This window comes from Callospermophilus lateralis, chromosome 1 (assembly GCF_048772815.1).
Source record: "Callospermophilus lateralis isolate mCalLat2 chromosome 1, mCalLat2.hap1, whole genome shotgun sequence".
NCBI lineage: Eukaryota > Metazoa > Chordata > Mammalia > Rodentia > Sciuridae > Callospermophilus > Callospermophilus lateralis.
Window position 1 is genome coordinate 211,554,879 of NC_135305.1, and position 24,569 is coordinate 211,579,447.

The window sequence follows — 24,569 nt, forward strand, 5'->3', positions numbered from 1 at the left end:
ATGAAACTGACATTTATTGACTCTATGAGAAAAACTCTATGAGGACCAGAGGCTGTAAGAACACAGAAGGAGTGTGAATCTGACTAGGCTCATTGAAAAACTGGCAATTCACTTGGAGGACTCTGAAGAACAAAGAGCTTCCCAGGACACGCTGGCAGAGGGAACAGTTTGAGCAAAGGTGAGGAGGTGTGCTGAGTATTAGAGGGAAACCTGGAAATACATACTGGGCATATGCTATGTGGGGTCTTGATGATTTCCAGAGAGTCATCACTTTTGAAAGTAGGAGTCCAGGTAAAAGGCTGGGGCATCTTGAAAGTTCAGGCCAAATTCCATTTGGAATGAGGCAGCCATATCATTCCTTTGCCCTATGTTTCAGGTAGCTCCATTGTGCTCTGGACCGGAATTTTCAGAAAACACAATTTAGCAGTTCATTGACAGTATGTTCTCTCAGCATAGAAGAAAGCTGAAAAGGACCTAAGAGAGGGACAAGACGTCTGTGAATATAAGAATACTAGGCTCCATAAACTCGTTCTTCACTGATCCTTCTGGCACTCGGGCCAGAGAGAAAAAAGACCTAAGGCTAAGGCACAGAGATGGATGGAGATTGGCCATGGACAGCAGCGTTGCTGCTTCTCATAGACCACTTCTGTAGGTATCCGTCCTATAGTATGTAATTCTAGTGACTATGGTGGAACATCCTGACCATCTTCGGATCATCCATGATGCTGGTTCCTCTATGTTCCCGTTTCTGTGAAAAGACACAGATCATGTTAGGTTGGAGAAAGATCTCTTCCTTAGCTCAAGACTGTCAGACCTGACCTTGTCTTCCCAAAGCCAGAGTCTAGTCCACTGGACATTTAAGATGACAAAGAATCATAACATAACCTCACATCTAAGAGTGGTCATCTGGTCAACCTCACTTTAAGAAAGTAGAAACTGAGGCTCAGAAAGAAGTAATTAAGTATAGACGCCATAGTAGGTCTGCACAGTCCTGGCTGTCACCAAGATATCATCTGATTGATCAGCACTTGGTTGTCTCCTTCCTATCTGTGTGATAGTCTCCTTAACTGTTTATAACACTCTGAATCTGGAGACAGCTTTCCGAAGTGGGACAAGTGACATTTTTTGACTTTTAGTTTCCACTATGACACATTATCAATATGTGTGATTATCAAGTCTACTTTTGTCGAATATGTGGCACGTAGTAGCTGCTGGGTCTGTCAACCAAGTCCCTTCTGATTCCCTTTCTGTGCATTCCTCTTCCTAGGTCTACAGCACTCATTCATTCCAAACATACTCTCTGTTCCAGTCTCTTAGAGAGATTTCAGATGAGTCAGACATTTTTTTCCTCCCTCAAGACACTCGATCCAATGAAGAGTCAGGCACAGATGAAGGCACGGTAAGAAGAACAGGAGCTGGGGGAACCCAGAATGGGAGAGTTGGAAGACTTCCCAGGACCAGGGCAATTTAGAGCTGGAAGTGTAAGAGTGGTTTCTCTTGGGCAATGTATGTGCTCAGTGTCTTCTGGTCAAACTGCATAGCCCTGCCTCTCTCCTTAGTCAACTTCTATCCTATCCCCATCATCGTGGTGATACCAGCCAGTCTAACATGAGCAGTGTGTTCCTCTACAATAAACATCCAAGATGATATGTTCCCCAGTGGATGCCTGAAACAATGGATAGTACTTAACCTTATATATATAATGTTTTTTTCTTATACATACATACCTATGATAAAGTTTCATTTACAAATTAGGTACAGTAAGAGATTAATAATAGTTAAGAATAAAATAGAACCATTATAACAGTGCACTGTAAAAATATCATAATAACGTGGTCTCTTTCTCAGTGTGCCACATTATTCCGTAGTCACCCTTCTTCTAGGGATGATGTGGCATCATACAATGACTACCTGATGCGATGAAGTAAAATGATTGATGGCACAAGAGGGCACAAGATTTCATCAAGGTACTCAGAAAAGCACACAATTTAAAATTTATGAGTGTTTCTGAAATTTTCTATCTAATATTTTCAGACCATGGTAATCACAGTACCTGAAACCACAGAAGGCTATCTGTAGATAAGGAGGGTATGACTATAATCTTTACAAACCCCACAGCAAGGGCTGTGTCCACATAGCTCAGGGCAGCCCTGCCTTGAAGGCTTGTCTAGGTGAAGCCAATGATTTTGTGCATTGAACTAATATGCTGTGGCTGCCAAAGGACTGTGCTACAGGCTGGTGGCTGTACGATGGAAAGTAGGCCAGAGGTAAGGTGCAGCTTAGGTGGGGGTCACCTTCATCAGAGGGAGTGATGGCTGAGAAGGGAAGTCATCAGTTGCTTTGTCATGATGCAGAGATGGATGTTTCTACACAGGTAACATTAACTGGTAAATCTCAGAGAGGACATGAGCTTGGAGAGAGGTGGCAAGATTGAATCTGGACAGTGACAGAGGCATATGGTGAAAATGAGTGTTGGAGGAAAGAGGTAGGAAGGAATAAGGAGGCCAATCCCTTGGCTTGACAGACCCCAGCCTACCTCTCTTCAGGGGAGACTACCCACCTGCCTGTAACCTATGGCAGACTGAGCCCATTGCAGGAAACTACAATGCAGGTAACAACTGTACTAATATCATGGTGTCTCAGACTCCCATCCTAGCCCCTCCCCAGATCCTCATTTGGTAAATGGGGATCAGCACGTCACCTGGACATCCCTCCTCTCAGCCACACCTCTACTTCTTCTGTGTTCCACCTGTGCAGCGAGACAGGAATGGGGAGCAGCAGTGCCTCACCTGGACACCTTCACACACGGATGGGGATAAGACAGCTCCCAGGGGTGAGTGAGGCAATGCTCTGTGCAGATGAGGGTCCTCCTACCACACCTTTACCGGGTCCCTACTCTGGTCACCCTACGTGGCCTTTATCTTACCAGTTTTCACTCAGCTAAACCCGTCCTCAGGCACTTGCCCTTGTCTTCACTCAGGTGTCCACAGCTGGCCTGTGAGACCTTCATAGTACAATGTCTGGTTCCCACCGTGATCCTTGGCCTCTCCCCTGTTCCAGTCACCTGCCAGGTGTCCCCAACAGGGCATGAGGTGTGGACTACAAGCCCTGGACCCACCCTTTTAAGTTCCTCATTATCAATCCCTTGCCCACAATCTGGCCAGAACGCTTGTGCAATACAGGTCCCCAGGTTGTGTCCTTGTCTCCTCCCTGTCCTGATAACTTTCTTGACCCAACTCCTGTTCCTTCCCGGTTCCCTTGCCAGACCTTTACCCTCAAGCATCTGAAGACTTCAACTCACCTGGTTTTCCCTGAGTCCCTCTCCAATCCCCTACCACTCACTTCAACCTGACCTCAATTTCCCTAATCACATTCTCTCCAGGGCTCTCATCGTATCTGGTCTATGTTTAGCCAGGTGCTAGAAGTGTGGTGTGGGATGCTGTTCTAGGTTTATTTCAGTTGTTGCTGGGCTAGCAGGGCTGGGGTTGTGGGTGCTAGGGCACCCGCTCAGCCCTGCTCTCCCTGCCTCATTCTGCACCTTCTGGCTCAGCTCCGCCCCCAGTCAAAGCCCGCCCCTTCTTGGCTTAGCCACGCCTATCCATAGGTCATCCCCATTCTTCTTGCCAAAGCAAACCCCTTCTGGGTCATCCCAGCTCCAGGGACCCTCCCTCCTCTTCATGATCCCTCCCAGCCCATCTAGCAGCTCACCCCTTCTCCTTGATCTCAGCTCTACCAATCTCATTTTCATATGGGCCCTAAACTCCAAGTAGACCAACGCTTCCTGTTCACCCAGCTGCCTGACTTCCATCCCCTTTTCCTGACTTCCATCCCCTTTTGGGGTGATTCTCCATCAGTCTTGGCTCAGCCCACCCACCCGACCCCTGACCTCAGCCTTGCATTCCCCAGGCTACTCTTGGCTCTCAGTCCAGCTTGTTTCCTGCTCCCACATTTTTGTACTGGGGATTGAACCCAGGATGTCTCGAATGGTAGGCCAGTGCTCTATCACTGAGCTACATACCCAGTCCTTTTTAAATTTGGAGACAATCTCACCAAGTTGATGGCCTCTAACTTTCAAAGCTCCTGCCTCAGTTTCCTGAGCAGCTAAACCTACAAGCTGTGCCTCTCCTCGGACCTGCTTCACCTTTCCTCTTGGTAGCACCTAAACAGCTCCAGTTACAGCACAGCCCCTCTTCTGCTCAGTCCCGCCCCACCCCTTTTCTGCAATTCTCAGGCTGCAGCTGAAGCAGCAGGCCTACAAGAACCTGCTCACCAAGTCTCCTTTGGCTAGTCTTTAGTGTTCTGCTTGGAGCATCATTTTTGCCCTAGGAGAGAACTCGAGCAGCTACCTGAGATTTTGGACTTGCAAGTGAGTGGGAGAAAGATGAGAAGGGAGGAGAAACAAGAGAGAAGAGGGGGAACCCCATCCATTACAGTAGGATCTGTTCTCTTTCCCCATCACCCATAGGCAGGAGGCTACACCGGAGGCCACCTCCAGTGGCTGCACAGCCAGCTGGTAAGTCAGAGAGTGGAAGCAAGTTGAGGAGCTTGAGTGGCCAGAGGTAGAGTTCTGAATCTCAAGGCAGAATCTGATGATGTGGGTTGGGATCTAAACTTTCAAGGTGGATTCTGTCTTGGGTCAACTCAAGGACATGAAAAAGGGCTTGAGGGTCTAGGGTGGCTCTCAGTGACTTGGAGTGGGGAATGGAGGGATCCAGGTCCCAGGAATTCATTTGTGGATCTGGAGACAGTGCCCAAGAACATAGGGTTGGATTTGAGGGACCAGTGGCAAGGTCCAGGCACAAAAAGGGATTTTAGAGATTCACTGCAGAGGTGTCATGCAAGGAACAGAGAAGGATCTAGAAGATTGTCCAGACCTAAAGGAAGCATCAAAGTAGGGTTGGACTATGAGTGAAAAAAAGATGAAACTCAAAAGGTTTCAGAAGCATTTCCTTGAAAATATGTCTTGTTAGAACTACTACTTCCTTCTTCCCTTCCAAATGCTTTTCCAATTTATTTCTCCATGTCTAACATCCTCTCTTTTGGTATTCTAACTTCTAAAGAAAGCCCTCAGTAATGCCCTTTCCTTTCCTAAATTTAAAAGGAAGTCCTAGTTTATTAGTATGCAAATTGCTGGATAACAGTTAATAAACTATTTCTAAGAAACATGCCTGGAAATTTTGTTTAGTAGAACAAGCCCTATGCATTGTTTTGATTGCACACTTGTAGTTGTCAACCAGAATCACGAACACTCATTCCCAATATGAACAGAGTTGTTTACTATGCAATAAAAGGTCTATGTAATTAGATTAGACTGCATCTATAGACTTTGGAGTTAGTGCACCCGAGAATACTCCCAACAGTGACAGTCTGATCTGTCTGGTACACACAGGGCTTGCAGGAAAATGCAAACTGTGAATGTACCTGTAACGTGGAACTTCTAGAGACATCTGTGCAACGTACAAAACTGAGAAAATAGAAATGCAATAGTCAATGGTAGTTTGGGGGATACTCTTGAGTGATAATTCAAAAAGTCAGGAAAGGGAACTGGAAGAAGGTATCTTTCTGACCTAACATATCTGGCTACTCCAGGTATGATGTATGCAAAACCTGACTTAGGCCTACCTCACAGTCTATTAGTGTATTCTAACACAGAACCATAAAGGACAGGGAATCTGGAAAATACTAGTTCCCAACATTTCTCACACGCACATAACTCAATCCAGAAAAATTCTCCCACCCTAGGTTTTTATTGTCCTTCCTCTTTAACTCAAAGTCAATCATCCATCTAGCAGAAAAAATAACAGAGTAAAGGGCAACAGATTAAATTCACACAGAACTTATAATAAACTTGACATATTTACAAATTAATGCCAATTATTTATTAGCAATGAGAAGAGAATGAACTTCATTATACCAAATTTTCCCCCATAATAAAGAAGGGTAGAAAGTATATAATAAAAAAGGGATATCCCAAATCTGCCAATTTAGGACAGTGACAAAACTCTCAATAATTGTGGGCACAGTGGTGCATGCCTGTAGTCCCAGCTACTCAGAAGTCTAAGGCTGGAGGAACCCTTGAACCCAAGAGTTTGAAGACCAGCCTGAATGATATAACAAGACCCTGATTCAACAAACACCAAAATACCTGACAAAACACTCAACTATTAACAAAGACTAATTTTTCAATGTTCCATTAACCACAGAATAATTTAAAACTATATTTAAAAATCATATCTACTGCATAATAGAACTACATCTCAATTCATTCAGGAATCTTACAAACTTACATATATAAAATGAATGAGAAAAAAATTATTAACTGGCATAAGAGAAAAAATAATACCTATTAAACTAATTAATTCAAGGGTACTTACAGAATTATCTCAGTTCAACATTTCTTTGTGAGAATAAGATTTTGAAATCCATAGCAGAGAGATCTACTTTAAGAGAAAGTCACTGATAAAGATTATTAATAAAGGTACAGATTTTATAACATTTCCTTCAAATTGTGATTTCTGGTGAGCAATATACCCAAATTAGTTTGTATCAAGCATTTTATATTTCTTTGATATATAGAATTTCAAAACATTGGTAGTTTCCACAAAATCTTGGAAATGTTTGTTAAACTGAAAATTCCTTGGTTGGTTTAGTTTTTTCAGTGTTGGGGATCAAACCTAGGGCTTCACATATGCTAGGCAAATGCTCTGCCACTAAGCTACATCCCCAGCCCCAATGTACATTTTTACATGCTGTTAGGACGTAAGCCAACTGAAGACATTTGAATACGGTTCATATTCTTTCCCTGTGCGTTCTTCCATGGCTTTGAATTGAACTGTGAGGATTAAAAGCTTTTCCAAACTCCATTCATAGTAGTTCTCTACACATGCATTCTTGTGTGTGCTAGAAAGGCTGTGAGATTATCAGCTTTCCTGCATTCCTTAGGTAGGATTTCTCCTCAGGATCAGTTCTTTCATTCTTACAAAAGGAACTGGGACAAGAGAGTATTTTCCAACATCCCTTACATCCACAGGGTGTCTGTACAGTATTAAATTCATTAACGTATTCATGACTGTAACAACAGAAGACTTTATCACATGTCTTATACTCGTACAATTATTCTTTGCTGTGAGTCTTTCCATGTTTATACAAGGAATTTTGACACCTGAAGGCTTTCCCACATTCATTACATTCATAAGGTTTCTCTCCAGTATGAATTTTTTCATGTCTTCGAAAGGAATTAGAACTACTTAAGCCTTTCCCACACTGCTTACATTCATAGGGTTTCTCTCCAGTGTGAGTTCTTTCATGTATTCTAACATAACTGGAACTACTGAAGGCTTTCCCACATTGCTTACATTTATAAGGTCTCTCTCCACTGTGTATTATCATGTGTCTTCGAACACTTTTGAGACAAGTGAATATTTTCCCACATTCCTCACATTCATACGGTTTCTCTCCAGCATGTGTTCTTACATGCATTCGAATGTAACTGGGACAACTGAAGGCTTTCCCACACTGCTTACATTCATAGGGTTTCTCACCAGAGTGAGTTGTTTCATGATTTCGAACAGAACTGGGACACTTAAAGGCTTTACCACATTGTTTACATTCATAGGGTTTCTCTCCAGTGTGTGTTCTTTCATGTATACGAAATAAACTGGGATAATGAAATGTTTTCCCACATACCTCACATTTATATGGTCCATCTCCACTGTGCATTATCATGTGTCTTCTAACACTCTGGAGATAAGTGAACATTTTCCCACACTGCTTACATTCATAGGGTTTCTCTCCAGTGTGAGTTCTTTCATGTATTCGAATGTAACTGGAACAGCTGAAAGATTTCCCACATTGCTTACATTCATAGGGTTTCACTCCATTGTGAGTTCTTTCATGTATCTGAACATAACTGGAACTCCTGAAGGCTTTCCCACATTGCTTACATTCATAGAGTTTTAATCCATTGTGAGTTCTTTCATGTATCTGAACATAACTGGAGCTCCTACAGGCTTCTGCATGTTGCTTACATTCATAGGGTTTCTCCCCAGTATGAGTTATTTCATAGTTTTGAATGAGATTGGTCCAGTTAAAGATTTCATCATGTTCTTCATGTTCATAGGATTTTTCCTGATACTCATATAGTCTATGTCCAAAATCAGATGTGATGTGCCCATTAAGGGATGAATGACCAATGGTCACTTCTCCACATACAGGGCTTTCACATGGTTTTAAAGCAGGAGTTTTCTTTTTCACAATGTGATCTGAAATCTGGCTGAAGATTTCTTCATATGGACTACCTTCTTTATATCCACATAGTCTCTCTATCACTTGACTTCTGCAAAAAATGAGAAGCACATTACTAAAGGTTTGTTTACTAAAAATTTTATATTTATTTACAGATACTGAATTTACATTTTTAACATTATCAGTGAAAAATATAGGCTTTATGCCCTGCCTGAATCTTCTGAACATGAATGAACTGAACGCTTTGCCAATGGCTAGACCATAACTTCTATGAAAACAGTGACACCCACACTGGATTACTTAATACTGTTTTCAAGTGAACTATTTTGCAAACATATGTATGTCACATTTAAGTTTCAGAAAAAAATTTATAAAAATAAATAAATTTGAAGTTTAATTTCTCATTTTAAAAATCTGCTGTCATTTTAAGATTCTCCAGGGACACTGCTTTCTCTTGCTAGTACAAATTACCTTAGATTTCTTTTTTTTTTTTTTCAAGAGACAGAAAGAGAGAGAGAGAATTTTTTAATATTTATTTTTTGGCAGACACAACATCTTTATTTGTATGTGGTGCTGAGGATCGAACCCAGCACTGCGTGCATGCCAGGCAAGCACACTACTGCTTAAGCCACATCCCCAGCCCACAAATTACCTTAGATTTCTTCTAAAATTTTTGTATTCATTGTCAATGTTCTGGTCTTCCCATTGTATTCCTAAAATGCAGACACAGAAAAATCATTTTGAGTCGGACATGGTAGTGAATGCTTGTATCCCCAGTTACTCAAGATGCTGAGATGGGAGAATCACATGAACTCAGGAGTTCAAGACCAGCCTGGGCAACATAAAATACCCCATCTCGAAAATCAGTCAATCAATCAAAAGGAAAATAATTGTTATTACAATATTATAAAAACATTATGAAAATGTTGTTTATAATGTTGTCATTACAACATTATAAAAAATTATTAGTCTCTATTCATGATACTCTGTGACCATGCTTGACTTGTTCAGCTACATAATTTTTTTTGTACATTCCAAATCACCAAGGAGAATTGATGAGCAAAAAATACGTGTTCTCTAGTTGATTAAGTAAAGGAAAGACATCACCCTTACCTACAGAGGTCAGATTCCTGAAGGTTTCTAGCATCACTTCTCTGTAAAGATCCTTTTGGGAATGATCCAGCAAAGCCCACTCCTCCAGGGTGAAGTTCACTGCTACATCCTCAAAGGTCATTAAGTCCTAAAACATCCCACATGTTTAATATAGGAAGGGTAAGACTCAACACTGTTGATCTACACTGAAATCATAATAGGTTCACATCATGCTGTGGACTCAAAATATTTATTCTATGACTTGTAATCAGATTTACCCTTTATTCACTCTCACATCCTCCAACACAGCAATTGTGGTGATAGACTTGAACAATGCATAAAGCAATGGATGAACAGGAATACACCTCTCATTGATGAGTTTATAGAGTAAGATGTGCAGCTTGGATCACCGTTAATGTCTCTTTGAACAGAAGACCTACAGTCCCTGTCACAGCAAAGGTGTACTGCAGGGCCTACCATTAGCAGTCCTGAGACTGCATATCCTTAAAACAGTCTCTTTCAATATTCAACCTTTTTATTTGTTCTAATTAGTCATATGACAGTAGAATGCATTTTGATACATCATACATACATTCTTCTGGTTTTGACCTTTGATAGCATTCAGAATCTGGATTTTGGGAAAGACCCCACCAATCTAATAAAAGAATCATAACTTACTGGAATAAAAACCTGTATGCACAAACCTCTGTGAAGCATTATAGAGGGTAAAAAATATATATAAGAGGATGGGGAGGGAGAACAAGAAAAGAACAAGAACAAAAGAAAATGTGAACTAAACCATAATTGTTGAATTGCTGAAGTCTGAATTGAATGGGCACAAGTTTGAGAGGTAAAAAGTAGAGGGGGCCCATTCTTAGGAAGTCCCCCTTCATTTATGAGTTCTACCTCCAGAAACATTACAGTTCTCATTGTGATGGTCAGATTAAAAACTGTTTCCTGCTTTGAGCAGGAAGAAAATAAAAGTAGTCATTTTGAAATATGCCCACAGACATGTGTTCTTAAGTCCAGTCTTCAAAATAATTTCTCAAAGGTCTCATCAACCAGGATGTTACCAGAGCTTTATGTTACTAAGGCAGGCTACTTTATTAAAAAACAAAAACAAAAAAAGCAGCAGCTTCTTTTGGCTCAAAGTTCTGAGGGTACAAAGTCAAGAGCCTACATCTGGCGATGGCCTTCTTGCAAACAGAGTCTTGAGACAGTGCAGAGCATTACACAGCAAAAGACAAGATGTACGTGTGTGTGTGTGTGTGTGTGTGTGTGTGTGTGTGTTTATGTTCTGGTTTCTCTCCCTCTGGTGATAAAACCAAAAGGAATCAATCATGGGGGCTCCACTCTGATTACCTAATCACCTCCAAAAGGCTCTAACTCTAAATACTACAGTGAGGTTAAGTGTCTATCCTCTTAATTCCTAAGGGTAGGGGTTAGATTTCAACACATGAAGCCTTGAGGGACACTCAAACTATATCCAAATCACAGCAAGAGCCAAACCTCTGGGGAAGTGTAACATCCAGCTCCACCCCTCTGGAACCTTCCTGCTCAACTAAGGCATAAAGATGGAGAGTACTTACGGAAGTCACAACCCAGGAACACAGGCATCCTAAAAAATGAGGTCAAAACACATCAATGCAATGTTTTGCCTGCCCCTACAGTTTAGCATGACATGAGTGGGGCTCCTGTATAACAACAGTAGAATAAAACTGATAAAACTGCATGCTTCACACCTTATTTAAGAAGTCTCAGGGGCACACCAACAAATAGGGTAACCTGAATGGAGCGTAAAAATGTCTAGAAACACACCATCTACTAAGACTGGGTCATGAAAAAATACAAAATATGTGCAGACCTACAACTAATAAGGAGGCTGATAAAGTAATCAACCTCAACCCTGTCCCCAACAAATGAAAGTCTGGAACCAAACAGTTTCCCTGGAAAATCTACCAAACATTTAAGGAAGAATAATCCCCAATTCTACTCAAACTCATCCAAAAACCCTGAAGGATAATATTTCCAAATTTATCCTACAAGACCAAAATTAGGCTAATAACAGCAACAACAACAAAACTATGGTCAACTGTCCCTTATAAATGAATACTGGTGCTGAAATCCTCAAATTCTTATTCAATGGTAGAGTAATTAAAACAATGTGGTGATGGTATAAAAACAGAGATCTAGACCATAGAATATGACAGAGAGCCTAGAAAGATACCCATGTATCTTTTTTTTAAATGGTAAATGACTTTTAAAAAATGTTTTTATGAGTGCACTATAGTTAAACATAACAGTGGGGATTATTTTGTTTTTTCAGTGTCTCTCAGTACCAAGGGCTCTGCATTGTCACACACCAGCAAGGCAGGTACCTAGGAATAAACAACTGGGCATTCCCTGACTTCCATTTTCAGACTCAACATTGGCCTTAACATGAAGTCACTGGGCACGGAACTCCTCCTTGACAACACTATTCAATTACTTTTAAGGGAGAAAATACCCAGTGTTTGAGGAATCTATTAAAATCACTTAGGCTTTGTTTATATATATAGGAGGTAAAGAATTCTAAGGCACTTATCCATGGTAGCTCAACTGCAAAAGCACAAGTGTCTATCCCTTTAGACAATCACAATGTAACTTAATTATCATTTCCATGATAACAAATTGGCTAGCATTAATTATATTTGAATATTTCTGGATGTTGCCTCTTAAGTCTAAGTACCAGAAAAGAGAACAGTGTTCATTGTTCACTGTCCCAAGCTCCTCACCCAGGAATGGAGACAAACTCAAGTTTTGGTGAGTCTTTGTCATCCACTAATCTACCTACCATACTTTCTGGTGGAAATGTCTTTATTTCTCTGCAGCCACTGTGGAACAGTGATTTTCCCATGTCTCTGAGATTCTCATCCCCAGCAGCATTCTCAAGGCTAAGTCCTATTATCCCATTTGAAGTCAACCAAAAGAGAAGACCAGATCTGGGAAATGTACTACACACAATATGGAGAAGAACAAAGGTTAATAAAAATTTTTAAAGGAAAGGATAAGGCTAGATATTTAATATTTTCTGAAATCACCTCTTTCTTGCTTCTTTGAATATATTTTGTCTTATCTCTCAACTTATCTTTCAAGTTCCACTGAAAAACTGAGGCTCAAAGAAATAAATCTTTCCTAAATGTCAAGGCTAGGGAGTGTCAGTGCTGGTGTTCCATCAATCCATCCTACCACACAGGACATTTCCCCTCACCTCCCATCCTGCTAACTGACATGCTCAATAGTCACCCTCCCAAGGGATAACAGACTTCCCTGCTGTGGGCCCAAAGTGCATTTTCCCTTTCAGGAAAGGAAAGGAAATGGCACCACCTTATTGGGGTGGATTTTCCTAGTCCTTTGGGATAGTTTTATCCCTTCACAAGGAATCCAGGGGGCAGGAATCATTTCTATCTTGTCCCCACAGCACCAACATCTGATAAGTGGGCTAACCAATATGTTTTCAAGGAATAAAGACCTGGTTAGGGGAAAAAAAAAAAATCTTACTATCTCAAAGGCTTAGCCACTTAAATGAGGGTATATCAAGAGATTCCTCCCTGCCATGGGCATCCATCTGCTCCTTTATGAGATATCAACAAGCAGAACCTTTAAGAGGTGAGTGAGCCCTACCCTCATGAATGGATTAATGCATCCATGGATTAATGGATTAATGGGTTATTTTAAACTTAGCCAGTTTGGCTAAGTCTCTCTGGCACTTCCTTTCTCTGGACATGTGATGCCCTGTGCCTATTCCAGCTCTGCCAGCAAACAACCAGATGGCACCTCTCAACTTTGGACTAGAACCATGAACTAAAAATAAGCTTTTCTTTATAAATTACCCAGACTGTGGTGTTGAGTTATGAGCAACTAAAAATGAACCAAGAAACCTAGGAAGAGCTATGCTGAGAAGACAGGGTCGTGGATTTGAGGCCTTGCTTCCAGACACTTAGAAAATTCAGGGGGAATCAGATCCTCTCTGGGGAGAAAGGAGGGAGGGGGACCCCACATACCACAGCTCCTCTGCAGGAGCCCTACACACACACACACACACACTCACACACACTCACACATACCCCAGATCCTCCCAGGGGAGACAGGCACGGGGACCCAACACACTACAGCTCCTCTGCAGGAGACACACACACACACACACACACACACACACACACCCCAGATCCTCCCAGGGGAGACAGCACAGGGACCCCACACACCACAGCTCCTCTGCAGGAGACACACACACACAGACATCCCCCAGATCCTCCCAGGGGAGACAGGCACGGGGACCCCACACACCACAGCTCCTCTGCAGGAGCCCTACACACACACACACACACACACTCACACATACCCCAGATCCTCCCAGGGGAGACAGGCACGGGGACCCAACACACTACAGCTCCTCTGCAGGAGACACACACACACACACACACCCCAGATCCTCCCAGGGGAGACAGGCACAGGGACCCCACACACCACAGCTCCTCTGCAGGAGACACACACACACAGACACCCCCCCCCCCGCAGATCCTCCCAGGGGAGACAGGCACGGGGACCCCACACACCACAGCTCCTCTGCAGGAGCCCCCCACACACATGCACGCGCGCGCACACACACACACCCCACGCCTCCCGCCGCCACCGTCTGGGCAGATGCAGGGCTGCGCGGCGAGCAGTCCAGAGAGGGTCCCGGCTGCCGGCCCAGCCCCCACGGGGTGGAGGGACCGAGAGCCCAGCGGCGCCCGCCGCGGTCGGCCTCCCGAGCAGAGGCGGAGAACACGGGTCCCCGCTGCGGGTTCCGCGGGTCCAGCCGGCCCCTCCTTCCCCCTCCGCCTCCCACACTCACCATTTCTCTGCTTCTGAGGTCTCGCGGCGTCCTGCCGGCTGCTCCTGAGGTCAGCGGAGGTCACAGCGCAACAAAGGCTGAGCCGCTAGGCGCCTCTCCGGGGAGCGGTGGCCAGACCCCTACTGCGGCTGCGCATAAACGATCCCCACGGTTCAGGCCGGCTCCCCAGCCTCTTGCCGGCGCTCCTGATTGGACAGTTCGTGCAGCCCCGCCCAGAGGCCCTGATTGACTAGTGATCCAGGACCCGCCCCGAACCCTCAAGAGACTGCGACCCTGACGTGTCTGAGTGGAGCCCAAGTGACAGATTCCTTGCTAGCCCAGGTGGCCTTCTGGGGCACAAGCCTGGCCTCACCCCGGGATAAGCAGAACTCGTTCCTCCTTTCCAGAGCTGGCGCCTGCTTCTTACTGTACTCAGTGGGTCTTTACCGCTTCTCGTCCTGGAAATGGGGTCACAAGCCTTGAATAAATAACTTTCCTTTTCAAACAGTCTCACTAGAGCCTCCTTGAAGTCACTTGAGGCTCTCTCAATCCCTCTATTTAAAGTTATCGATTTGAAACTTTCTTCGAGAATAGACTGTGGTATCTCGGGTGAGTACCCTGTCCATTTTATTTGCTTCTGTTCTTTCTAACCAGGTCACACCATCTGCTCACACAGAATACACACAGAGCACACACAGAATATTACAGCAGTCCTCCTTTACCCGCAGGAGATACATTCCAAGAACTCTAGTGGATATCCTAAATCTCAGTACCAAACCCCATATATATTCTGTTTCTCTCTATATGTGCACGCCTGTGATAAAGTTTAATTTGTAAATTAGGTACAGTAAGAGATTAAAAACAATAAGATAATAACAAAACTTTACAATATAATGTAATAAAGGTTATGTGAAGGTGATTCCTTTCTTTCTCTAGCTTATTATACTCTATTCGCCCTTCTTGGGATGACATGCAAAGTACAATGCATGCATGATGAGGTGAAGTGAGGTGAATCACATAGGCATTGTGAGCTAAGTTAAGCAACTATCAATTCACTGTCTGAGCTGGTTCAAAGTGATCAAGATAGAAAAGTTCAGGCTAGATGTGTAGTTTAGAGTGCTTGCCTCGAATGTGCAAAGCCCTGGGCGTCACACCTAGCACTGCGAAAGAGAAAGGGTTTGAGGAGGGGCAGAAGGAGAGAGAAATCATCTGCCTCTAGTGATCCTGTATCATTTTCTACTTAATATTTTTGTCCCAAGTTTAACCAAGAATAACCAAAATCTCGGAAAGCAAAAGTGCTCTTAAAGAGGACTACTATATTGTATCTTCTTTCATTCCAGGTCCCAGGTTCATCTCTGGAGAAATGAGAATGCTTTTGTGTGTTAATAAAATACACACAGCTCAAGGACGGAGGCTAGTCAGTTCACCAGGAAAGTCCATGTAGTGGAACTTCTTAGTTGTTTAACTTAGTTGTTTTTAATTTCAAAGAAGTTTGGAAATTTGAACCTACTCCCTAGATCTCTAAGGATGGAGCTAATCCCCACTGACAGATGATTTAATCAATCGTACCTACAGAATGAAACTTGCATAAAACTCCTAAATGATGGGGCGTGGAGAACCTCTGTGTTGGTGAACACGTGGAGATGCTGGAAGGTTGACACCCCCAAATAGGACTTGGAAGTTCCACATATCCCCTTCTCCCATACCTTGCCCTACGCACCTCTCCCATTTAGCTATTCCTGGATCATATCTTTTATTATGCATTGATAATAGTAAGGGGAGTGTTTTCTTGGGTCCTATGGACCATTCTAGCAAATTATCAAGCACAAAGTGAGGAAGAGCTTGTGGGAACCTGACTTTGAAGCCAAAATGGACAGAAGTGTGGGTTCTCTGAGCACCCAATTTTTCTGACCCATTTCTCAAGAGTGCCCACTTGTGGGACTAAGCCCTTAAACCTGTGGTTCGTTGAATAAGGAATGTAGAGAATGTTGGGTCTGAGTTTACAGATGATTCTCCACGAGTGAACATTGGCTAGGAGAAGCTACCAAGTGACACATCTTTATGGCAGCAAGTAGAGAAGCCTTCATAGTGAGCATTACTTCAACTAGTGTTTGCCTGGAAGGCTCGATTTACAGATATATGTACCTATACTGATTCATAGGTTGTAGCTATCCATCCAGCAGATGACGTGGAAGGAGCCAGATTTTAGGGCTGATAACAAAGAGCTATTGCACCAAGAATGTGAGAACAATTTGCTCCCAGTGAAGGATCACTGCAGAAGTGCTCTCAATAATCAAGTGGCAATAGACCCCTTATCTGGTTATCAGTAGGTCTCATCTCAGTGTAAGGGTAAAAATAATAAGATTAAGTTTTCCCTGTGGTGTAAGAGAAAGGAACATTTCCCCCCCCCCCACTGCTCTTTCTTAGAACTTATATCTGTAAATTCTTCCTCTGTCCTTTAATATATACATGAATCTTTTAACAAGCTAATAAGCCTCTTGCCAGCATTAGAACTCAGGAATGTTTTTCTTAAGACTCCGGGAGCCACCTGTTTGAAATGTAAACATCCAAAGAAGATAGGGCCCTATCTTCCGCGGGAGGTTAGCTTAAGTGCTTTCTTTGTCTTAACTATAACTGTTGCTTGTTGTGGAGTCAGTGTTTAAAGGCAACTAACCAAAAAGATGGCCACCCTAATTACTAGGTAAACTTAGGATGAAAGAATGTAAAACAATCCGTGCTCTCAAGTTCTTTCCCATGAAGACAAGTTCTGGTCTATCTTGAGAACATATAGTAACGGATTTTATCTGCTGATTTTATTTAAAAGACAGAGTATCTTTTTGTCTTTGCCCTGCTGAGCCACACAGGGATGACATCAGAAATGAAGCACAAGATGGGTAATCCCTCACCAAGGCTGGTCTGGATGCTGCCATTGCCAAATGCTCTACCAACTAATTGTAGAGACCAGTGCTGATCTCGGAATACAACAACCTTGGTGCAAGGTTGATTGTTTGGATGCCTACTACCATAGAAGGGGCTTGGAATTTAAATGTGTCCTGAATATGGATTGATCTTTCCTACCAACCAAGAACCATGTTAGTTAGCTTTCCAGGACTATGACCAAATAGCTGAGATGAACAATTTATAAGGAGGAAAGCTTTATTTTGGCTCACAGTTTCAGAGGTTTCAGTCCATGGACTGTTGGTGGCACAGTACATCATGGCAGGAGAGCAAAAAAGAGGAGACCTGTTTATTTCATGATGGTCAGGTAGAAGAAAGAAAGAGAGAGGGGGAAGGAAGGAAAGAAGGAAGGAGAGAAGGGAGGGAGGGAGGAAGGGAGGAAGAAGCTGGAATCTCAAAATCCCCTTAAAGGCACCCCCACCCCAGTGACCTAACTTCCTTCCACTGTGCTTCACCACCCAAAGGTGCCACACTTCCCAATAGAGCCATTGCCTGGGGAACAAACCATCAAAACATGAACCTTTGGGGGACATTTAAGATTCAAATTATATCATATTATATCAATTAGTTATACATAGTCTTTTGAGAGTTTTGTACCCCTGAGATTCACTTACTTCACCATGTACTCTATCCACAAATGCAGCTGGCCTCAGAAAACAGTGAACTGACACCTGCAAAATTCAATGTGACTTCCTTTTCTAGCTCTATGGTGAGTTAGAAATGTGGGTCATGCCTCCCACTGTGAAAAGCTATAAAGAATAAGAAAATATAAAACTCGTATTCTTGTAAATATTGACGACTTGGGAAGGAAATAAAATATTCTCAGGCTAGAATCTGGATAGAGACAGGAGCTCAGGAGTTAAACAGAGAACTTCCAGTCAGCTTTAACCAAGAATGAGCTGAAGCAAATGAGCCTACATCTCAGTTTCCAAGGTCTGTAGAGTACAGGAAATGAATAAACCCTGATACAGACAGTTTGGAAAGTGTCGGTAGAGATCTTCCTCCCCATAAAGCAAGGAATCATCAATGCAAGAGTACACTAGGAGCAAGGAATTCTGCTATAAGGGGAATTCAAAGAAAAATGATGATCAAATTTCTGCACTGAGTTGAGGGAGGAATTACTTCTAAAGAGAATTTGGAACTATAAATGCAGGTTTCCAGAAGGAAATAATAGTTTCTTGGGCACTCAAAAATCTTAAAGTAATTTAAATTATCTCAGATTCATCCTGTCCTTCAGGGAGACTGGCTGAAGCACAAACAAATCTCTTGGAGAAATCCTTCTTTAAATCAGATCTCAAATATCATAATGAACAGGGAAAAGTTTAAAACCCTTCTCTAACACAAGGTGCCCACTTTTATTCAACATAGTACTCAAAGTCCTAGCTAGAGCATTTGTACAAAAGAAACAAAGTCACCCAAATTGAAAAGGAGGTAATCAATTTTCCCTAATTGTAGACAACATGATGTTATGTATAGAAAAACCTAAAATCTCCACCCAAAAGTCAGATCTGTTCAATAAATTCAGGAAAGTTGCAGGATACAAAATGAATATGCAAAAATCAGTAGCCTTTTTGTATGCCAATAGTAAATTATCTGAAAAGAAGTTTTAAAATTTTTATTTGCAATAGCTAATGAAAAAGTACCTAGAACTAGTCAGCCACGCATGCGAAAAATCTCTGTAATGAAAACCATAGAACACTGATGAAAGAAATTGAAGAGGACACAAAAAAATAGAAAAATATTCTCTGTGTTTATGGATTCAAAGAATTAATATTGTTAAATTGTCCATACTGTCCAAAGAAATGTACAGACTCAATGCATTTTCTATCAAAGCGCCAATGACATTCTTCACAGAAATAGAAAAACATTCCTAAAATTCATACAGAACCAAAAATAAAATTCTCAAATAACTAAAGCAGTCCTGAACACAAAGAAGAAAAGTGAAAGAATTACAATACCTGATTTTAAAATGTACTACAAAGCTATGGAAACCAAAATAAAAGCATGTTACTGACATAAAAAAAAAATTCATAGATAACCCAGAAATAAATCCACATATTTACAGCCAACTTATTTTTGCAAAGGTACCAAATGGAAAAGACAGTCTCTTCAATAAATGGTGCTGGGGAAATTGATATCCATAAGCATAATAATTAAACCAGACTGCTCACCATATACATAAATCAACACATGGATTAGAGACTTAATGTAAGATCAGAAACTATGAAACTCTAGAAGAAAACATAGGGGACTACTTCTGGACATTGGCTTGGGCAAAGATTTTTTAAAAATAAGACCTCAAAAGGCAATAAAAGCAAGGGGGTAAATGGCATTATCTACACATCAAAGAAATAATCAACAGAGTAAAGATAATTTTCAGAAAGGAAAGAATTTTTGAAAACTGCTCATCCATCAAGGGATTAATATCTAGAAAAACTTAAGGAACTCAAACAACTTAAAAAAAGTTTTGATCAGTTACCAAACTACAGATAATAGGAGCAATTAGCTCCAAAGTTCTACAGCACAACAAGAAAACTAAAGTCTATAATAATATCTTATATATTTCAACATAATTAGAGGAGAATTTGAAGATTTCCAACAAATAGAAATGATAGTATTTGAAGAGACAAAGTGCTTTTACCATGATTTGACCATGTCTAATCTGTTTGTATCTGAACATAAATTTAAATTTCCACAGGATTTTTATGTACCTTTGTTGTAGGGACAAACGAGGCAAGGCACCTAAGGCAGCAGGAAACAGTTTTATTTGGCTGCAGCCAGGTTCATAGGGCACAGCTTTTGCTGTAATCAATCAATCCCCTCAACCCCGAGGTCAGGGTGTTTCAGAGTTTTATACCCAGCATGTAAGGGGAGGGGCTCAGAAGTTCACAGTCTGCAGAAGTTCACAGAAAAGCAGCTTTTTCTCTCACTGTTCTGAGCAAGTTAACCCTTCAAGGATAACACCTGAGAAGGGGAGAGCTTCTTGTCCCCTTTCTTCCCTCCCCCTGCCAGCTGTTACCATGGAGCCCATTTGTAACTTATCTTAAAAATGTAGACATCTCTGTGAAGCCCAGCTCAAGACCAGAGGCCTTGTTTGCACATTTCTTCAAAGTACTATACTGGATTCGTTTGTGAAAAACTAGTAAGGGGGTGTCCAGCACCTGGAGTGCTGGTATCTTCTTGGCCAGTGGCCAAGTGAAACAGGGCAACAGGAAAATAGGAAGTTTATCTACACTGGACTCTTTTGCAGACAGTCCTAAAATCAGCCATGGTGAAGAGGGCTTTTCTGTGGAGAAAGGGGGCGCCACTTCACTTTCAGTTCCAGAATCACATGCCAAACAATGTCAATTTAAAAGTTTTAAAAAAGAAAATCTCTGTCTTTCCTCTACCACCTACTCCTCATAGCCAATGCTCAAAGCAGAAACAAATCTTTCTTATGACTCAATCTTTTTCAAAGTCAGTAAGCAATTATATATGCCAAGCTATTTCATCTGGCACAATTATCTTTCTTTTCCTTCATAGGTCTTTAGCAATAAAGAGATGGTTTATGAAAAAATCAGACATAGTATTCTGCTCAATATACAATATGTATTCAGAGAGTGGCTTTTTTGACTCTTGTCATACAGCAGCAGGGATAACAACCTAATATTCAGCAATAAAGTTTTGTTTCCTATTTCAATATGAATAATGTATAGTCCAAGTATATGTGTGTGATGATTTCCACATTCTTTAAAAAATTATATAATCATAGGCATGGATCACAGATGGCAGTTTACAGACATAGTCAGTTTCAAGGAGATTGAAACAATATTGAGTACTGCTAAAATTAAGATTAGACCCCAACTCCATATCAAATACAAAAACTACCTCAAAATGGATCAAAGACCTATGCGTAAGAGCTAAAACTATAAAAATCCTATTAGATGACTTTAGGTATTCATGATGTTAGATTAAGCAATGGTTTCTTATACATGGCACCAAAAGCACAGACAACCAAAAAAAAAAAAAAAAATAGACCAGTTTATATTATCAAAATTAAAATCCTTTGGGCTGCAAAAACAAAAAAACCCAAACCAAAGAAAAAAGACAACCCACAGAATGTGATCAAATATTTGAAAATCATATATCTGATAACAGACTTGTTAACTAGAAAATACAAACATTCTTATAATTCAACAGAAAGAAAAAAAAAACAATCCTATTAAAGATGGTTAAGTAGAAAAATATTCCCTTAAAAAGATATAGAAATGGTGCAAAAGCACATGATAAGATGCACAACATCCTTATTCATTAGGGAAATGCAAATCAAAACCACAGTGAGATACTGCTTCACACCTGATAAGATGGCTGGTGAAAAGAAAGATAACAACAAGAACTGGCAAGGTTGAAAAGAAATTGGAACCCTAGGGCATTGCTAGTGGTAATGTGAAATGGTGCAGACTTTGGGATGTAGTCTAGCAGTTTCTAAGTTAAACACAGAGATGCCATTTGGTCCGGTGATTCTACCCCTAAGTATATATTCAAGAAAAGTGAAAACATATATTCCAACAAAAACTTATACATAATCATGTGTAGCAGCATTATTAAAAAGAGCAAAAAAAATTATAAATGCTGAAATATCCATCAACGATGAATGGATAAACAGAGTGTATTATATCCGTACAATGGAAGATCATTTGATTAAAGGGAATGAAGAACTGACACAGGCTACAACATGGGAGAACCTCAGAAATATTACGCTAAGTAAAATAATCCAGTTGAAAAGACTGTGATTTCATTTATGAGTCAATTCATAGTAAATATCTGGGATGAACACATTGAAAATAGATTCGTGGCTGCCTGGGGCTGAGGGCAAAGGGGTTAGGAGAAATGGGGAGTGACTGCTAATGATGTGAGTTTCTTTTTTGGGGAGTGATGAATATTTTCTAAAATCATTTGTGGTACAGATTGCCTAATTCCAAATGTACTAAAACCATTTAAATATGAACTTTAATGAATAAACTGAAATTTGAATTATATTTCTGATAAATCTTTCACATCTCAATAAATTCTGATAAATCTGTCACATCTCAATAAAAACAAAACTAATATAAGAGCTCATAAAGATGAAGAAAAGTTTTAAATATTTATTGAGCAACACCTATGTGATATACACAACTCTTTACACCAGTCTTAAAAAGTACATATATATTATTATTGGGGTGTGTGTGAGTGTGTGTGTGTGTGTGTGTGTGGTGCTGGGGATTGAACCCAGGGCCTTGTGCATGTGAGGCAAGCCCTCTACCAACTAAGCTACATCCCCAGCCCCAAGGTACCTCTTATTAACTCCATTTATAGATAAGGGCATGATCCTCTTTGTACTGAATTCTCCCAGCACTTCCACACTGGCGACTCAGGTGCTTGAGGAATAAAATTTCCTGAGCCAGGTCTTCTTCATGGCGTTCTTCAGCTCCTTGTTCCTTAAGCTAAAGATGATGGGGCTGAGGAAGGGTGTGAGGACCGTGTAGGTGGTGGCCATGAGGGTATCACCTTCCTGAGAGTGGGGTCCCTTGGGCTTGAGGTAGATGACAGAGGCAAAGCCGTAGTGCACGATGACCACCATCAGGTGGGAGGCACAGGTGGAGAAGGCCTTGTGCCGCCCCTCAGCAGATGGTATCCTCAAGATGGCAGCCACGATGAAGGCGTAGGAGAGGAGGATGAGGAGGAAGCAGCCCAGCAGGGCCAAGATGCATACCAGGCCCACACCAAGGGCAGTAGTTGGTACATTATTCCCACAGGCCAACTTCAACAGAGGTGGCACATGACATAAGAAATGCTGGATCTCATTGGGTCCACAGAAAGTGAGGTGGAAAATAGATGTTGTCACCACCAGTCCCACCGCCAAGCCACCAGCCCAGGACCAGGCCACCAGGCAGGCACAGGCGCGGGGGCTCATGAGCACGTTGTAGCGCAGCGGGTGGCAGATGGCCACGTAGCGGTCATAGCCCATGACGGTGAGCAGCAAGGAGTGGGTGAAGCCAAATGTGAAGGAGAAGAACATCTGGCTGGCACAGGCCAGGAAGGCGATGGAGCGGTGGGCGGAGAGCAGGTCAGCCAGCATGCGGGGGATGATGGCCACGGTGTAGAGGATCTCGGAGATGGAGAGGGCGCACAGGAAGAGGTACATGGGGGTGTGGAGGCTGCGCTCGCCCCAGATGGTGGCCATGATGAGCAGGTTGCCCAGCAGCGTGAAGAGGTACATGAGCAGGAAGAGCAGGAAGAAGACAGGCAGAAGCTGCTGCGGGAAGGTGGAGAAGCCGATGAGGATGAACTCAGACGCCCAGGTGTAGTTTAGCCCCGGCATTGTGGTTGCACCTGGGGGAGGAGAGAGGGAAGAAAACCAGTGGATAGGAGCACAGGGTCTCTAAGGGGTCCTACCTGGGGAGACTTCCTGAAGAGGGTATTCACCCATTTAAGCCAGTTAGTCATCATTTTTTAAATGTGTTGAGGTTCAAGTACGACTATATATCTTGCCAGGTGCAGTGGGGCACACCTGTAATCCCAGCAGCTCTGGAGGCTGAGACAGGAAGATCTTGAGTTCAAAGCCAGCCTCAGCAATTTAGCGAGGCCGTAAGAAACTTAGTGAGACTCTGTCTCTAAATAAAATACAAAATAGAGCTGGGGATGTGGCACAGTGGTCAAGTGCCCCTTAGTTCAATCTCTGGTACTGCCCTCCCCCCAAAAAAGATCATACATATAGTGCTTGTACAGTCCTAGTAAGGATTCAACACATAAGAACTGCTACTGATAATAATTATTACACTATTATTACTACGTTAGCCTCAAACACTCCCATCCCACTATGCATTTCTTTGTTCCAGTTTCTCTACCCTTCCCCCCATCATTACGAGTACAAATCCCACAGGGGTTAAGTCAAAGTCACTCTCTAATTGCCACCATTAGTTGGAAGTCATCTCTTCCCTGTGACACAGAAAGGATGTAGGGTCTGTTTACTTCTCGACACCACTGCGTACTAGCTGTGAGACTTGGGACAGGTTGCTTCCCCTCTCTGAGACTCATTGCTCACCTGGAAAATGAACTAATAGTCTTTATCTCAGAGCCATTACTTAAGTTGATGCTTAAATGAGTTGATGCACATGAAGCACTTAGTCTCATCACCGCCGTTAGGTCTAACTTGTGAGTTGCCCAAAAGGATGGCATCACCACAGAGTCATGTTGTCTGGCCCCAGCGGAGCCCTCTATCTCCAGGCACTTGCCAATATTATTCTCTGAGTCTCCTCCCCTCTCCTTAACCCCTAATTCCTGAACTTCCCATCCTCAGCCTCCTGCTTAGTGCAGAAACAAAACAAGACTCAGTGATGGGTTCTCTTACGATAGGTGGGTTCTCAGGAAGAGAGGAAAAAGAAACCCTCAGTGGATG

General features: G+C 42.1%; 2 protein-coding genes across 4 annotated transcripts; both read right to left on the minus strand.

Moving 5' to 3' along the window:
* Positions 1–5,725: 5,725 nt before the first annotated feature.
* LOC143392796 (uncharacterized) lies at positions 5,726–14,324 on the minus strand. 3 transcript variants are annotated; one of them, XM_077109373.1, is made up of 5 exons: positions 14,213–14,324; positions 10,926–10,954; positions 9,358–9,484; positions 8,897–8,957; positions 5,726–8,335 (listed from the first exon to the last, which is right to left on the minus strand). In XM_077109373.1, exons 3-5 carry the CDS (start codon positions 9,476–9,478, stop codon positions 7,114–7,116), a joined length of 1,404 nt encoding a protein of 467 aa, XP_076965488.1. In that variant the 5' UTR covers positions 9,479–9,484; positions 10,926–10,954; positions 14,213–14,324; the 3' UTR covers positions 5,726–7,113. The 3 variants fall into 3 exon arrangements, with proteins under 3 accessions (XP_076965488.1, XP_076703004.1, XP_076702994.1); XM_076846889.2 differs by lacking the exon at positions 14,213–14,324 and adding an exon at positions 12,170–12,232; XM_076846879.2 differs by lacking the exon at positions 10,926–10,954.
* Positions 14,325–22,541: 8,217 nt separating this feature from the next.
* Or10h2 (olfactory receptor family 10 subfamily H member 2) lies at positions 22,542–23,492 on the minus strand. Its single transcript, XM_076870786.2, has one exon. The coding sequence runs from the start codon at positions 23,490–23,492 to the stop codon at positions 22,542–22,544; it is 951 nt and encodes a 316-aa protein (XP_076726901.2).
* Positions 23,493–24,569: the final 1,077 nt, after the last annotated feature.

Bases quoted from the DNA above. Each gene is read 5' to 3' on its own strand.
- LOC143392796 (XM_076846879.2), bottom strand. The intron at 8,958-9,357 runs GTAAGGGTGATG...TCTGCATTTTAG, and splicing joins CAGGAATCTGACCTCTGTAG to GAATACAATGGGAAGACCAG. The intron at 8,336-8,896 runs GTAATTTGTGGG...CATTTTTTGCAG, and splicing joins AATTTTAGAAGAAATCTAAG to AAGTCAAGTGATAGAGAGAC.
- Or10h2 (XM_076870786.2), bottom strand. From the start codon at position 23,492: ATGCCGGGGCTAAACTACACCTGGGCGTCTGAGTTCATCCTCATCGGC.